Genomic DNA, 17,773 nt, shown 5'->3' with positions numbered 1-17,773 from the left:
GAACTCGAACCAAGTTCGACACGCAACGGGTTCGATCCGGTCGTGTGTGTGTGTGTGGCGGCCCGTTGGCCGTTTTGGCGCTCCGCTCTTGCGCGTCGGCTAGCCGGCTCTCCTCCGTCTTCTCCCTCTCCCGTTACTACCGAACGGTTTTGTATGTCCGAGAGCGTGAGAGGCGGGAAAAGCGGCAGCGAGAGCGGCGTCCCATCGGCCCTTCCCTTTGCGATTTGCGCGGTTTTTGTGATGTGTATACTAATAATATACAATTAACTACAGAAAAACTACATTAATTTACAAAAACTTATTCCTAATATCACAGGCTAGTAACTAAAACTATGGACAAACTATCTACGGACATGCAAAAACTACAAAAAACAACAGGATTGACATCTACAACAAGAACATTGATGCAGACAAGGTAAAATAAACGATAATTGAAATACATTTACACACATATAAACATATTAATTATATTTATTTTATTTCTAACAGGAGGACAACTACAACGAAGCACCGGCCGGCATAACAAAGGCAATGCGAACATTACGCTGTATACCGGCCGGCTCTGTTGTCCCCCTGTGTGTTGTTTATTGGCTGGTTGTGAGTATTGGCGTGCATCGTGGGCAATGATGGTCTTGATGGCAAGCGGCTCTGGTCCGGCCGCCCACGTTGCATCTGTCTGTTGGTTAGTGTTGGCTGCTGCACTCGAGGGGCACTGGTCCGGCCACCCAACTGCATTGTCATCGCGTTGGCATTGGCATCGGTGTGTGATGGCAATGGTCGGAGTTATTGGCCGCATCCAAGTGGCGAACTGGTCTGGCCACCAGGATGCGTTGTCGATTTTAATTGTTGATTGGCCGCATCCAAGTGGCTGCTGGTCCGGCCACCCAGGATGCGCTGTCAGGTGGATTGGCCTGGCCTCCTCGGCCACGTTCTTCGTCAATTTGTAGTTGCGTTTTGAATGGCTGCTGGTCCGGCCACTCAGGTGAGGAGGTGTTTGTTTTGGCTTTTTGATTTTAATTTGCGTTTATTTGCAGGTGCCTTTCGTTGATTTGGATGTTGTTGCTGGCGACCCTTGTCTGATTTGTGTTGGCGTAAGAGACGTTTGCGGGGGAGTATTAGATTTGGGCCCTCCACACTTGGCCCAGACCCTCCAGATCGTCGAATGGATCGTGGTCGGTCCATTCGTCGTCATGTTCGTCGTCAATTGCTTCGCAGTCCATATCGGATTCGGAGTCCGATATGGCTGCGGCGTCATGGTGCGTATTTGCAGTTGGTCGTGGTGATGGCTGTGTGGATGCTGCTGCTGCTGTTTTTGTCTGAAGTGGCGGCACTCCTCCCGTGCTCTCGTCCCTTGCCTGCAGCAGGTTTGTCAGTTTCGTCAAAATTGCTGCCAGCTTATCCTCCAGCTCTTTAATTTTTACGGCATATCTTTTCAGGATATGGGCACAGCTCCCATCGCACTGGGCGCCTGGCTGCTGCTGTAGCTGGGGTTGGCGTGGCGTCGGAGCACGATTTGGGATCGGCTGCATCGACAGGACCCTGTGGTGTTGGCGCCCCTCAGCCAGTGGCTGGGGATGTTGGTCGCGATGCTGTAGCTGTTTCCGATGCTGCCGACCCGGACCGCGTTGGCGTTGCTGCTGCGGCTGTGGGTGGAGTGGCTGTGTGGGTGGCTGCTGCTGCAACTGTCGCTGTAGTGGCTGCTGGTGACGTTGTGGTGGCTGCTGGATACGATGTGCTGGCTGTTGCTGCTGTATTGGCTGCTGCATTTGCTGTGGCTGTTGCCGTAGTGGCTGAGGCTGCTGCTGCTGCCGTCGATGCTCCTGGACAGCGACCCTGTGGGCCAGGAGCCGCTGCCTGGCTGCCTTGTAGGCGCTGCAGCCCTTGTAGGCGCTGATGTGGGCGCCTTGGCAGTTGGCGCATTTGGGATTGACGGCCCTTGGCTTGCTGCACTCCGTCGTCTGATGTCCACCCGCGCATTTCATGCAGACAGCAGCTCGTCTACAATATGCGCGGGTGTGGCCAAACACCTGACATCGATGGCACTGGGCAGGGTCACGGGAGACTCCAAGTCTCTCAACCGTGACGGGCCTCACACCCAGGCGTCGCAGCTTCAACACATCGAATTGACCACGGTCCGGTTTGGAGGCTGAGGCCTCGAAGAGGTTGTATTGGCGGCTGCGATCGAATCGATCGGTGATCGCCCGAGTAAACCGGACCGTGTACCCCTCGGCCTGCATACAGTCCCGGAACCAGTCAGAGGGCGTGGAATGGGGAAGACCTCGGATGAGGATCCTCAAGCCTCTGTCCTCCACAGGCTGATGCCCGAACTCGCCGTGCCGGATGTCATTGGCAATGGCAAGGGTGTGTGTATTGGGAGTGGCAGTAGTTGTGTTGGTGTTGGTATTGGCGATGGTGCTGGGGTGAGTGGCGGGGACGGTGTTGGTGTTTGTATTTGGGTTTTGTGTTTGCTGCCGCTGCTGGTGATGGCGGCCCCGTCGTCTAGCCTGCTTCCTCTCACCCTCACCCTCATCGTCACTCCCGCTGTCGATGAGGGCGCGGCGTCGTTTTGGTGTTGGTGGGATTTGTGGCATTGGAGCAGGCTGGGCTATGGCTCGGATCGACCCGCTGCTCGAGCTCGAACCAGGTTCGACACGCAACAGGTTCGATCCGGTCGTGTGTGTGTGTGTGGCTGCCCGTTGGCCGTTTTGGCGCTCCGCTCTTGCGCGTCGGCTTGCCGGCTCTCCTCCGTCTTCTCCCTCTCCCGTTACTCCTGAACAGTTTTGTGCGTCCAAGAGCGTGAGAGGCGGGAAAAGTGGCAGTGAGAGCGGCGTCTTTTCGGCCATTCCCTTTGTGGTTGGCGAGGTTTTTGTGATGGGGCTCGAGGGGGGAGTGGCTGTGGCCGTGGCTATATCGGCCATGGGAATGGCTGGGTACTCACTCGATGGAAGGCTGTGGCGTCGGCGCTGTGCATTGGCTGGGGCGTTGGTGGTGGCGCCTGCGCCGAGGGCTCTGCTGCTGCTTCTTCTTTTGGCGGTGTTTGTGTTGGTGTTGTTGGCTGCTGCTGCTGCTGCTAGGGCGCCTCTGCGGGCCGCTCTGCCGCCGTCGCTGTGGCGTCTGGTTGACCCTCGTCTGGCCATTCCTCTGGTCATGGCTGGCTGTTGGTTTGTGTGTTGGCGATCTGCTGCCTGTTTGTTGTTTTTAATTGAAAAGTCTCTTGTGTGTGTGTGTTTGTGTTTAAAGTATTTATTGGCACTTTTATTCTTTTTTGTTTTATGATGTGGACGGGAACAAAAGTTTGTCAAGGTAATTAATGGGTGTGGTGGAGGAAGGGCGGCACGGCACGGCACGGCACACAACAGACACCATAAAAGAAAACAGGGCAACACAGAAAAAGAAAACGTCAATGGCGACACGGCACAGAACAACGAAAAAAGCGACACGACACGAAACGGTTCTGGCACGTCCGACGATCGCGACCTCTCGAGCGGGTGGACGAGATGAGAGTGGCGGACGAGGTTCATGGTGGTACTCTCACATGTCCGCCAACTCCCATACTCTCTCCCTCAACTCGACTGGCCCGATCGCCGATCGTCTTTTACCGGTGCTCTCACCCCCGGTTCCACTTTCACTCACCCCAATATTGAGTGAGATGAAAGTGGTCCGAGGGCAGCAGCACCGATAAGTAGGAAATGGAGAATTGGAATAGCCGTTTGTTTTAGTGGCTGTGTGTGTTGTCGTTGTCGTTGGTTAGCGGCCAGTGTCTTATGTTTGTGCTGTGTGTAGTGGCTGCTCTGTTGTTGGGGGATGGGATAGGATGGTGGGGGGGGGATAAATGCCTGCTCCCGTATAACCGCCCGGATACTGTAAACTTCCGGATCTTTCGATCCGGGCGCGTGACGCTCCGAAGAGTCGACCGCATAGCATCATATGGGCGGTTGAAATGGCTTTATTGGGGCGTTTGGCAGAGTTGCGGAGGTTGGCAGTGTTAATTTTGCTCCTGCTCAACCGCATTTGGCATTTAGTGGCATTTGAAGTGGGTAGGGGGTGGGGAGGAATTGGCTGGGCATAAATTGCCGAATTTGCGACCGATAACACACTGGGCATTGATAAATGCATTTTAAATTTGAAATGGCTTTTTGGTGTGTTATCGGTCATAGTCTGGTATTTGCGTGGTATTTTTGGTAATACCACGTGTCAAGGGGAATTATGGGAATGGCAGATAGGTTGGGAAGAAGAGTAAGAAGGTAAAACTAATTAGAAAACTACGAAAAATATACAATTAACTACAGAAAAACTACATTAATTTACAAAAACTTAATTCTAATATCACAGGTAAGTAACTAAAACTATCTACGGACATGCAAAAACTACAAAAAACAACAGGATTGACATCTACAACAAGAACATTGATGCAGACAAGGTAAAATAAACGATAATTGACATACATTTACACACATATAAACATATTAATTATATTTATTTTATTTCTAACAGGAGGACAAACAACAACGGAGCACCGGCAGGCATATCAAACGCAATGCGAACATTACGCTGTATACCGGCCGGCTCTGTTGTCCTCCTGTGTGTTGTTTAGTGGCGATGGCTGGATTGATGGTGTTGGCGTGCATCGTGGGCAAAGTTGGAGATGGCGAGCGGCTCTAGTCCGGCCGCCCACGTTGCATCTGTCTGTTGGTTTAATGCAGCAGACCGAGTGGCACTGGTCCGGCTACCCGAGATGCGTTGTCCAGTGTGTTGGCGTTGACATCGGTGTGTGATGTCAGACTGTCAGTATTATTGGCCGCATCCAAGTGGCAACTGGTCCGGCCACCAGGATACGTTGTCGATTTACTTGTTGATTGGCCGCATCCGAGTGGCTGCTGGTCCGGCCACCAGGATGCGTTGTCAGCAGAGTTGGCCTGGCCTCCTCGGCCACGTTCGTCATCGGTTCAAAAAAGGCCTCCTTTTCCGCTCCTTTGGCAGAAAATTGATGATGTTCATGGCGAGGCAGCTGCTGTGGGGGCAGCTCTGTCTGGTGATTGGCAGGTACGTGTGGTTTTGTGTGTTTTGGGCGGTTTTTCGTGTTGGCGTGAATTGGCTGTTTTTCTTTGTATTTTAGTGGCTGGCCTCTGGACTTCTGTTGGAATTGACGGTAGTGCTTCTGATGAGGTCTCCAAATTTCGCCCATTATGCCTCAAGAGAGTTGCAGGAGTGGCGAGGCAGCTGCTGGAGGGGCAGCTCTGTCAGTTTAATAGCAGGTGAGTATGTTTAATGGTCATTTGCAGATTGTTGTTAATTGTGTTTAATTTTGTCTATTTTTAGGTTTTATTGCCAAAAAAAAAAAAAAAAAACATACAGGTTCTAATAGCAAGCAAAACTACAACTAAACTTCTTCTATTTGGCGCAATCAGTAGACGCCGTATAATCCGTCGCTTTCAAAGTCGCCACTGGATTGTCCATTTAGGAACCTACGTAGGTCATCGTAAGGCTCTTCGTCGGTCCATTGGCTGTCGTCGTCCATGTCCATATCCCGCTCACTGTCCGATATGGCTACTGCTGCTGCTGTATTGGCGGCTGGTTGTGGTGGCGGCGGGTGTGTAGGTGGTGTTGTCTGTAGTGGCGGCATGGCTGCCAAGCCCCCGCCTCTAGCCTCTGTCAGGTTTGCGATCAGCGTGGCCATTGCTGCCAACCTTTCCTCCAGCATTTTGAGTTTAATGGCGCTCTCTTTTAGATGTTTGGCACAGCTGCCATCGCACTGAGCTGCTGGCCGCTGCTGCTGCTGGTGTTGGCGTGGCGTCGGGGCATCATTCGCGATCGGTTGCATCGGCTGGACCCTCTGGTGTTGGCGCCCCCTGGTCGATGGCTGGGGATGATGGTCGCCATACCGATGCTGTTGCCGATGCTGCCGACCCGGTTGGTGTTGGCGTTGCTGCTGCGGGTTATGGAGTGGCTGTGGATGTGGCTGCTGCTGGCGGCGTTGGATTGGCTGTTGTCGGTGTTGTGTTGGCTGCTGCTGCTGCCGTCGATGCTCCTCCTCCCTGGCGAGCCTGTGGGCCAGGAGCCGCTGCCTTGTAGGCGCTGCAGCCCTTGTAGGCGCTGATGTGGGCGCCCTGGCAGTTGGCGCAGTTGGGAGCAACGTTCCTTGGCTTGCTGCACTCCGTCGTCAGATGTCCACCCGCGCATTTCATGCAGACAGCAGCTCGTCTACAGTATGCGCGGGTGTGGCCAAACACCTGGCATCGATGGCACTGGGCAGGGTCACGGGAGACTCCAAGTCTCTCAACCGTGATGGGCCTCCCACCCAGGCGTCGCAGCTTCAACACCTCGTATTGGCCACGGTCCGGTTTGGGGGCGATCTCAGCCTCGAATAGGTTGTATTGACGGCTGCGATCGAATCGATCGGTGATTGCCCTTACAAACCGAACCGTGAACCCCTCGTTCAGCATGCTGCTGCGAATCCAATTCGCCGTGCCGGATGTCATCGTCGGTGGTAGTGGCAGGGGTGTTTGTGATGGTGATGGCGGTGGTGGTGTTGGTGTTTGTATTGGCAGGTGTATTTGTATTTGTATTTGTATTGGCGTCATTATTATCTCTATTGTTAATTGTGGTATTGTCTGTGTGAGTGGCTGGTGATTGTCTATGTATTGGCTGTTGTCGATGTTGGTGATGGCTGTGGGTCTGGTTATTTGCATTTATAGTAGTGGCAGGGGCAGGGGCATGTGTTGGCTGTGTTGATTGCGGCAGAGTGGCAGGATCGGCAACTGTTTTGGTGTTGGCTGCATGTGCCGTCCGTTTCTGCTGCTTCTGCTGTTGCTCCCTCAACTCGTGCTGCCTCAGCTGCTCCTGGACAATAGCCTCTAGTTCCTCCATTGTCTGCCTTTTTTTTCTTCGGCTTCCCAATTGGCGGCCGCTGCTGCCGCTGCTGGTGATGGCGGCCCCGTCGTCTGGCCTGCTGGGTGGGGTGGGTGGGGGGGGGGGAAGGGCAATGCAAGTGGCGGGAATGGCTGTGTCTGTGTGTGTATTGTCGGCGTCTGCGTACTCACGATCGGTGTAGTCTGTGTTGGCGTTGTTATTGCTGCTGCTGATGCAGCCACCGTCGCTGTGGCGTCGGCGCTCTGCATTGGCTGGGGCGTTGATGTTGGCGCCTGCGCCGAGGGCTCTGCTGTTGCTGCTGCTATTGGCGGTGTTGGTGTTGGTGTTGTTGGCTGCTGCTGCTGCTGCTAGGGCGCCTCTGCGGGCCGCTCTGCCGCCGTCGCTGTGGCGTCTGGTTGACCCTCGTCTGGCCATTCCTCTCGTCATAGTTGTTGTTAGTTTGTGTATTGGCGATTTGCTGTCTGTTTGTTGTTTTCCCTTACTGAAAAGTCTCTTGTGTGTGTGTGTTTGTGTTTAATGTATTTATTGGCACTTTCTGTCTCTTTACACAGTTTGTCTCTCGTTAGGTTTGTGTTTTTATAACTTAATGTTATTTATTGGCGTTTAAAATTAATCACATTTATTGGGGTGCAGAAAGTTTGTCGAGTGGAGGGAGGGACTTTTTGTCATGTCAGCGGGGGCACGGCACGGCACGGCACGGCACACGACAGACACCACAAAAAAGAAAACAAAGCACAACAGCAAGACAACGGAAAAACGGCGACACGAAAAAACGACACGAAACGGTTATGGCACGTACGTCCGACGATCGCGACCTCTCGAGCGGGTGGACGAGATGAGAGTGGCGGACGAGGTTCATGGTGGTCCTCTCACATGTCCGCCAACTCCCATACTCTCCCCCTCAACTCGACTGGCCCGATCGCCGATCGTCATTTACCGGTGCTCTCACCCCCGGTTCCACTTTCACTCACCCCAATATTGAGTGAGATGAAAGTGGTCCGAGGGCAGCAGCACCGATAAGTAGGAAATGGAGAATTGGAATAGCCGTTTGTTTTAGTGGCTGTGTGTGTTGTCGTTGTCGTTGGTTAGCGGCCAGTGTCTTATGTTTGTGCTGTGTGTAGTGGCTGCTCTGTTGTTGGGGGATGGGATAGGATGGTGGGGGGGGGGATAAATGCCTGCTCCCGTATAACCGCCCGGATACTGTAAACTTCCGGATCTTTCGATCCGGGCGCGTGACGCTCCGAAGAGTCGACCGCATAGCATCATATGGGCGGTTGAAATGGCTTTATTGGGGCGTTTGGCAGAGTGGCGGAGGTTGGCAGTGTTAATTTTGCTCCTGCTCAACCGCATTTGGCATTTAGTGGCATTTGAAGTGGGTAGGGGGTGGGGAGGAATTGGCTGGGCATAAATTGCCGAATTTGCGACCGATAACACACTGGGCATTGATAAATGCATTTTAAATTTGAAATGGCTTTTTGGTGTGTTATCGGTCATAGTCTGGTATTTGCGTGGTATTTTTGGTAATACCACGTGTCAAGGGGAATTATGGGAATGGCAGATAGGTTGGGAAGAAGAGTAAGAAGGTAAAACTAATTAGAAAACTACGAAAAATATACAATTATCTACAGAAAACTACATTAATTTACAAAAACTTATTCCTAATATCACAGGCAAGTAGTAAAACTATGGAAAAACTATCTACGGACATGCAAAAACTACAGAAACAACAGGATTGACATCTACAACAAATACATTGATGCAGACGAGGTAAAATAAACGATAATTGACATACATTTACAACATATAAACATATTAATTATATTTATTTTATTTCTAACAGGAGGACAACTACAACGAAGCACCGGCCGGCATAACAAACGCAATGCGAACATTACGCCGTATACCGGCCGGCTCTGTTGTCCCCCTGTGTGTTGTTTATTGGCTGGCTGGTTGTGAGTATTGGCGTGCATCGTGGGCAATGATGGTGTTGATGGCGAGCGGCTCTGGTCCGGCCGCCCACGTTGCATCTGTCTGTTGGTTTGGTGCAGCAGACCGAGTGGCACTGGTCCGGCCACCCGAAGATGCATTGTCCAGTGTGTTGGCATTGGCATCGAAAAGTGATGCCAACGAATCGTGATATTGGCCGCATCCAAGTGGCTGCTGGTCCGGCCACCAGGATACGTTGTCGATTGTATTGTTGTTGGCCGCATCCGAGTGGCTGCTGGTCCGGCCACCCAGGATGCGTTGTCAGTAGAATTGGCCTGGCCTCCTCGGCCACGTTCGTCCGGCCACCCAGTTGAGGAGGTGTTTGCTTTGGCGTGTGATTTTAATTTGTGTTTATTTTCAGGTACTTGTCGGCGTTTGGATGCTGTTGCTGGCGACCCTTGTCTGGTTTGTGTTGGCGTGAGAGGCGTTTGCAGGTGTATATATGTGTTTACTGGCAGCCTCTCTCCTGATTCTCCTTCTTCTTTTGCAGGATTTGCTGGCGTCCGGCGGCTCAACACCAGGCCATCCCGCCCTCACATAATTGGCATGAGAGACGGGTGCGACCCAGTGGAGCGGCAACAGGCGCCAGCATCTGCGTCGTCGTTGGAAATGGCAGCTGTATGTTTGGAGTGGCGTGACGTCACGGCCATGGTCAGGCGGCAGCGTCATCAGAAAGGGGCCTCCTTTTCCTTCCCTTTGGCAGGAATTGTCAGTGTTGATGGCGAGGCAGCTTCCTGCTGGGCAGCTCTGTCTGGTGATTGGCAGGTAAGTGTGGATTTCATGTGTTTTGGCCGTTTTTCGTGTTGTCGTGGTGCATGTGGTGGTGGTGCAGATGGTGGGCAGTGGCAGTAGCTTTGGTGCTGCTGCTTGAGGCTACAGCGGTGCTGGCGACCGTGCTGGCTGGCCCGGACGCGGACGCCAGGCGATGGCTATTCAGGAGCAGGGTGGCCGTGCTGCCCGAGCTGGGACTGCTGCCGGGGCTGGGATTGTTGCTGTTGCTGCTGGAACTATTGCTGTTGGCGCCGCTGTTCTGTGGCTGGTTCTTATAGACGGCCATCAGCGGGTCGGAGGCGCGGCGAATGCTGTTCATTCGTGCTGCTGTCGCGGCTGCTGCCGAGTAGCTGATGTTGCTGCTGTTTCCCCCTGCACTGCGTCGCATATTGTTGCCGTTGCTGCTCCCGCTACTGCCGCCGCACCCGTTGACGGGACTGTGGCCGTTGTGGCTGCTGGTGCTGCTGTGGCCGGGGCAGACTAGCGTCTCCTCCAGCTGAAACTTCTTGACCAGAGCCTTCACCGAGGTGGCCGATCCATGGGACTCTCACGTGGGTGCCTTGCGGATCACTTTCGGTGTGGTGGGCGCATCGGGAAAGAGTGTCAGGGTGGCCACCACTGTGGCGAACTCGTCGAGGCCGTTGCTGCCCAGCTGGATGGTGGCCTGCACCGGGGGCTTCTTCACAAATGTCGCCGTGTATGTGTTCTCCTTGTCCGAGTCGGAGGCTCGACGTGTGGGTGTCACGATCTGAGTGGGCTTGGCGGACAGGCAGACCGTGTTGCTCTGTCCGTGTCCATTGCTGGTCAGCGTGTGTATGGCTGTCGTTGTCTCTGTGCTGGTGCTGGTGCTGGTGCTGGTGCTGCTTATGGGGCTTCCCAGGAGCTTCCCGGTGGCAATGGGTATTTTTGAGATGCTGCTACTGCTCCCATTGCTGTGGGCCCGATGGTGGCCATTGTGCGTGGGTTTGTTGCTGCCACTGCTTGGCTTCTGTTGCTTTTGTTGTTCCTGTGACTGCTGTTGCTGTTCCTGCTCCTCTGCCTTCTCCTCGGCCACTGGCTCCTCCACTTCCTCATCCTCAAGGTCGTCTTCTTCCTCCTCTTCCTCTTCCTCTTCAGCATCGCTCTGAGCCTGCAGATACATTTGTCTATCCATCGAGCTCTCATCCTTCAGCCAGACATGTTCCAGGCATCCAGCGGCACTCATGCGATCGTTTGGCTTAATTCGCAATGCGCGGCGTATGAAATCGATGGCCACTGGCGAGACGCCACCGAATAGGTTGTCCGGAAAGGTGAGCGCACACTGCGAGATATTGAGGAAGGTCTCCTGCTTGGTGTTCCCGCCAAAGGGCGAGAAGCCGGAGAGCAAGACATAGGTGAGAACGCCCACGGACCAGATGTCCGTCAGCAGGGAGAGTGGCTCGTACTGGAGCACCTCGGGGGCCACGTAGTCGGGTGTGCCGGCCATCTCGCGGACATTGATGCCCTCGCACACAACGCGCGAGATCCCAAAGTCACAGAGCTTGAGGCCATCTTCTATACGCTCGCCGGCGAGCAAAATGTTCTGTGGCTTGAGGTCCAGGTGGGCAATGGATCGGTCGTGGAGAAACTTGAGAGCCTTCAGCACCTCTCGCATGCAGTGGCGGGCCTGGGCCTCTGTCAGGCACTCCTCGTTGTCCAGTATGGTCTGCAGCTCGCCACCAGTGGCCAGTTCCAGCAGCAGGGCTGTGTCCGAACGGGTCTCGTGCACCGCATTCAGATTGACAATGTTCTCCTCGCCCTCGCAGAGTATTAGGACGGCGATCTCGTGTTTGATCTCCTTGTCGCTGCTCTGTGCGCGTCGGCGTCGCTTCAAGAACTTTGCCGCGAAATGGGAGCCCGTGTTCTTGTGAATGGCACGGCGAACGGCGGCGAATTTGTCCCTGGCAAACGGCGTCTGTTCCACCTCGTAGATCTCGTTGATGTCATGCGACACGAGCAATCCGTTAAAGCGTTCGGCATCTACATCCAAAAGCCATCGCCTATGGGAAAGATTCCCTTTTCGGTGAACATGATCTATCGATCTGTGCCGTGTCGCCATTGACGTTTTTTTTCTGTGTTGCCCTGTTTTCTTTTTGTGGTGTCTGTCGTGTGCCGTGCCGTGCCGTGCCGCCCTTCCTCCACCACACCCATTACTTACCTTGACAAACTTTTGCTCCCGTCCACATCACAAACCAAAAAGAGAACGAGGTGGAAAGTTGTGAGTTGCTGCGGACACCGCAACTCTACAGTTATACCCGATACTAAGTCAGTATGGCTCTCCTGCGGCAGACGCCGCTAATATTGAACCACACGACAAAGAGTGCGTGCGAGAGAGACAGAAAATCAGTCTGAGCGTGACGTCGGGCGCTGCGTAGCCACTGAAAATTGATTTCTTGCTTTTGGCTACAAAAATTATCCGATCTAATCCAGATTCAGCAATCTGATAGATATGGTCATTATCTATGATTCTGCATTTTTAGTTTTTTCGAATGTGCAATATTGTGGATGCAACAGATTTTCGTCCTTTGTGGGGGCGGAAAAGGGTGGGGCGAAATTCTGAGATATACGTTTTATAGTGAGATCTAACAGAAGTGCGTATACCAAATTTGGTTACTCTAGCCTTAATAGTCTCTGAGATTTGTGGATGCCCCAGATTTTCGTCCTTTGCGTGGGCGGAAGGGGGTGTGGCGAAATTTGGACACGAAACGGTCAAGGTCCGATATCACAGGAGTGTGGATACCAAATTTGGTTGCTCTGGCTCTTATAGGTTCTGAGATCCTTGAACTCATATTTTGCAATTGACAAAACATCACAAACAGCACAATCTAAAAGAGAAAACTGTGATAGACAAGAAAAAAAAAAAAAAAAAAAAAAAGAGAACTAAGGTGCCAATAAATACATTAAACACAAACACACACACACAAGAGACTTTTCAATTAAAAAACAACAAACCGGCAGCAGATCGCCAACACACAAACCAACAGCCAGCCATGACCAGAGGAATGGCCAGACGAGGGACAACCAGACGACACAGCGACGGCGGCAGAGCGGCCCGCAGAGGCGCCCTAGCAGCAGCAGCAGCAGCAGCAGCCAACAACACCAACACAAACACCGCCAATAGCAGCAGCAGCAGCAGAGCCCTCGGCGCAGGCGCCAAAACCAAAGCCCCAGCCAATGCAGAGCGCCGACGCCACAGCCTTCCATCGAGTGAGTACCCAGCCATTGCCATGGCCGATATATCCACGGCCACAGCCACTCCCCCCTCGAGACCCGTCACAAAAACCGCGCCAACCACAAAGGGAAAGGCCGAAAAGACGCCGCTCTCACTGCCACTTTTCCCGCCTCTCACGCTCTTGGACGCACAAAACTGTTCAGGAGTAACGGGAGAGGGAGAAGACGGAGGAGAGCCGGCAAGCCGACGCGCAAGAGCGGAGCGCCAAAACGGCCAACGGGCAGCCACACACACACACACGACCAGATCGAACCTGTTGCGTGTCGAACCTGGTTCGAGCTCGAGCAGAGGGTCGATCCGAGCCATAGCCCAGCCTGCTCCAATGCCACAAATCCCACCAACACCAAAACGACGCCGCGCCCTCATCGACAGTGCGAGTGACGATGAGGGTGAGGGTGAGAGGAAGCAGGCTAGACGACGGGGCCGCCATCACCAGCAGCGGCAGCAAACACAAAACACAAATACAAACACCAACACCGTCAACGCCACTCACACCAGCACCATCGCCAATACCAACACCAACACAACTACTGCCACTCCCAATACACACACCCTTGCCATTGCCAATGACATCCGGCACGGCGAGTTCGGGCATCAGCCTGTGGAGGACAGAGGCTTGAGGATCCTCATCCGAGGTCTTCCCCATTCCACGCCCTCTGACTGGTTCCGGGACTGTATGCAGGCCGAGGGGTACACGGTCCGGTTTACTCGGGCGATCACCGATCGATTCGATCGCAGCCGCCAATACAACCTCTTCGAGGCTGAGATCGCCCCAAACCGGACCGTGGTCAATTCGATGTGTTGAAGCTGCGACGCCTGGGTGGGAGGCCCGTCACGGTTGAGAGACTTGGAGTCTCCCGTGACCCTGCCCAGTGCCATCGATGTCAGGTGTTTGGCCACGCCCGCGCATATTGTAGACGAGCTGCTGTCTGCATGAAATGCGCGGGTGGACATCAGACGACGGAGTGCAGCAAGCCAAGGGCCGTCAATCCCAAATGCGCCAACTGCCAAGGCGCCACATCAGCGCCTACAAGGGCTGCAGCGCCTACAAGGCAGCCAGGCAGCGGCTCCTGGCCCACAGGGTCGCTGTCCAGGAGCATCGACGGCAGCAGCAGCAGCAGCCTCAGCCACTACGGCAACAGCCACAGCAAATGCAGCAGCCAATACAGCAGCAACAGCCAGCACATCGTCTCCAGCAGCCATCACAACGTCACCAGCAGCCACTACAGCGACAGTTGCAGCAGCAGCCACCCACACAGCCACTCCACCCACAGCCGCAGCAGCAACGCCAACGCGGTCCGGGTCGGCAGCATCGGCAACAGCTACAGCATCGCGACCAACATCCCCAGCCACTGGCCGAGGGGCGCCAACACCACAGGGTCCTGTCGATGCAGCCGATCCCAAATCATGCTCCGACGCCACGCCAACCCCAGCTACAGCAGCAGCCAGGCGCCCAGTGCGATGGGAGCTGTGCCCATATCCTGAAAAGATATGCCGTAAAAATTAAAGAGCTGGAGGATAAGCTGGCAGCAATTTTGACGAAACTGACAAACCTGCTGCAGGCAAGGGACGAGAGCACGGGAGGAGTGCCGCCACTTCAGACAAAAACAGCAGCAGCAGCATCCACACAGCCATCACCACGACCAACTGCAAATACGCACCATGACGCCGCAGCCATATCGGACTCCGAATCCGATATGGACTGCGAAGCAATTGACGACGAACATGACGACGAATGGACCGACCACGATCCATTCGACGATCTGGAGGGTCTGGGCCAAGTGTGGAGGGCCCAAATCGAATACTCACCGCAAACGTCTCTTACGCCAACACAAATCAAACAAGGGTCGCCAGCAACAACATCCAAATCAACGAAAGGCACCTGCAAATAAACGCAAATTAAAATCAAAAAGCCAAAACAAACACCTCCTCACCTGAGTGGCCGGACCAGCAGCCATTCAAAACGCAACTACAAATTGACGAAGAACGTGGCCGAGGAGGCCAGGCCAATCCACCTGACAGCGCATCCTGGGTGGCCGGACCAGCAGCCACTTGGATGCGGCCAATCAACAATTAAAATCGACAACGCATCCTGGTGGCCGGACCAGTTCGCCACTTGGATGCGGCCAATAACTCCGACCATTGCCATCACACACCGATGCCAATGCCAACACGATGACAATGCAGTTGGGTGGCCGGACCAGTGCCCCTCGAGTGCAGCAGCCAACACTAACCAACAGACAGATGCAACGTGGGCGGCCGGACCAGAGCCGCTTGCCATCAAGACCATCATTGCCCACGATGCACGCCAATACTCACAACCAGCCAATAAACAACACACAGGGGGACAACAGAGCCGGCCGGTATACAGCGTAATGTTCGCATTGCGTTTGTTATGCCGGCCGGTGCTTCGTTGTAGTTGTCCTCCTGTTAGAAATAAAATAAATATAATTAATATGTTTATATGTGTGTAAATGTATGTCAATTATCGTTTATTTTACCTTGTCTGCATCAATGTTCTTGTTGTAGATGTCAATCCTGTTGTTTTTTGTAGTTTTTGCATGTCCGTAGATAGTTTGTCCATAGTTTTAGTTACTAGCCTGTGATATTAGGAATAAGTTTTTGTAAATTAATGTAGTTTTTCTGTAGTTAATTGTATATTATTAGTAGTTTTCTGATTAGTTTTATTACCTTTTTCCTCTTCTTCCCCACCTATCTGCCATTCCCATATTTCCCCTGACATTTGGTATTACTAAAAATACCACGCAAATACCAGACTTGACCGATAACACACCAAAAAAGACAATACAAATTCAAATTGCATTTCTCAATGCCCAGTGTGTTATCGGTCGCAACTTCGGCAATTATGCCCAGCCAATTCCTCACCCACCCCCCACCCACATCAAATGCCACTAAATGCCAAATGAAGCTGAGCAGGAATAAAATGAACGCTGCCATCCTTCGCCACTCAGCCAAATGCCCCAAAAATGCCAATACAACCGCCCACAAGATGCTATGCGGTCGACTCTTCGGAGCGTCTCTCGCCCGGATCGTAAGATCCGGAAGTTGAAAGTATCCGGGCGGTTATACGGGAGCAGGCAAACTTTCCCCTTCCCATCCCATCCCATCCTTGAGAACAGAGCAGCCAATTCACACAGCACAGAGAAACATTAGACACGCGCCATTGCCCAACAACAACACACACAGCCACTGAAACAGAAGGCCGTTCAAATCTTCCATTGCCTACTTATCGGTGCTGCTGCCCTCGGACTACTTTCATCTCACTGAATATTGGGGTGAGTGAAAGTGGAACCGGGGGTGAGAGCACCGGTAAGTGACGACCGGCGATCGGGCCTTTCGAGTTGAGGGGGAGAGTGTGGGAGTTGGCGGACATGTGAGAGTTCCACCATGAACCTCGTTCGCAACTCTCATCTCGTCCACCCGCTCGAGAGGTCGCGATCGTCGGACGTATATAAATTGAACCATCGCCGCCGCCATTAAAATAAAATAAAATCGCAAGTTTGTTTGTTCGTTGCCATCAGTGTTGCCCGTGTCGTTTGTCGTTTTGACTGTTTTGTCGTTTATCGTTTGCCGTGTCATTTGTGCTCTGGTGCCAAAAAATAAAGACAGTGAAGGCCAGACGACGCCAAGCCAAGCCAGGCAGCAGCCATTTTGTGTCGCCCCCCCCCCCCCACACCATTCGCCGCTGTACATGACTATTCCAAACGCGGAAAAGTGCTCCTCGCGTATCCACCACGCTCCAGCCCTTCCTTCACCCCACCCACTACTATCTCCGACAAGCTTTAGTTCCTGTGCCACTACAAACATCACAAACATCACAAACTAAAAGAGATAACTGTGATAGACAAGAAAAAAAGAGAACTAAGGTGCCAATAAAAACATTAAATACAAACACACACAAGAGACTTTTCAATTAAAGAAAAACAAACCGGCAGCAGATCGCCAACACACAAACCAACAGCCAGCCATGACCAGAGGAATGGCCAGACGAGGGACAACCAGACGACACAGCGACGGCGGCAGAGCGGCCCGCAGAGGCGCCCTAGCAGCAGCAGCAGCAGCCAACAACACCAACACAAACACCGCCAATAGCAGCAGCAGCAGCAGAGCCCTCGGCGCAGGCACCAACACCAACGCCCCAGCCAATGCAGAGCGCCGACGCCACAGCCATCCATCGAGTGAGTACCCAGCCATTCCCATGGCCGACATATCCACGGCCACAGCCACTTCCCCTCGAGCCCCATCACATCAGCAGCAACAGCAGCGCCAATACCAACCGCAAATCCCGCAACCCTGCCAAATCCCAAAATCCCGCCAAACACCAAGGGAAAGGCCGAAAAGACGCCACTTTTCCCGCCTCTCACGCTCTCGGACATACAAAACTGTTCGGGAGTAACGGGAGAGGGAGAAGACGGAGGAGAGCCGGCAAACCGACGCGCAAGAGCGGAGCGCCAAAACGGCCAACGGGCCACCACACACACACCCACGACCGGATCGAACCTGTTGCGAGTCGAACCTGGTTCGAGCTCGAGCAGCGGGTCGATCCGAGCCATAGCCCAGCCTACACAAATGCCACCAATCCCACCAACACCAAAACGACGCCGCGCCCTCATCGACAGTGGGAGTGACGATGAGGGTGAGGGTGAGAGGAAGCAGGCCAGACGACGGGGCCGCCATCACCAGCATCGGCAGCAGCGGCCGCCAATTGGGAAGCCGAAGAAGAAAAGGCAGACACTGGAGGAGCTAGAGGCTATTGTCCGGGAGCAGTTGAGGCAGCACGAGCTGCGGCAGCAACAACAGAGGCAGCAGAAACGGACAACAAATACAGCCAACACCAACACAGTTGCCGCTCCTGCCACTATGCCGCAATCTGCA

At 53.5% G+C, this 17,773-nt stretch overlaps 1 protein-coding gene across 1 annotated transcript; it reads right to left on the bottom strand.

Annotated features, from left to right (window-relative positions):
- Positions 1-9,651: 9,651 nt before the first annotated feature.
- On the bottom strand, positions 9,652-11,825 carry LOC117194707 (death-associated protein kinase related-like). The gene has a single exon (XM_033399216.1). It carries the CDS (start codon positions 11,702-11,704, stop codon positions 10,175-10,177), a length of 1,530 nt encoding a protein of 509 aa, XP_033255107.1. The 5' UTR covers positions 11,705-11,825; the 3' UTR covers positions 9,652-10,174.
- Positions 11,826-17,773: the final 5,948 nt, after the last annotated feature.

The sequence above is a fragment of the Drosophila miranda genome, assembly GCF_003369915.1.
Source record: "Drosophila miranda strain MSH22 chromosome Y unlocalized genomic scaffold, D.miranda_PacBio2.1 Contig_Y3_pilon, whole genome shotgun sequence".
Taxonomy (NCBI): domain Eukaryota; kingdom Metazoa; phylum Arthropoda; class Insecta; order Diptera; family Drosophilidae; genus Drosophila; species Drosophila miranda.
This window is presented reverse-complemented; position numbering and strand designations above follow the sequence as displayed.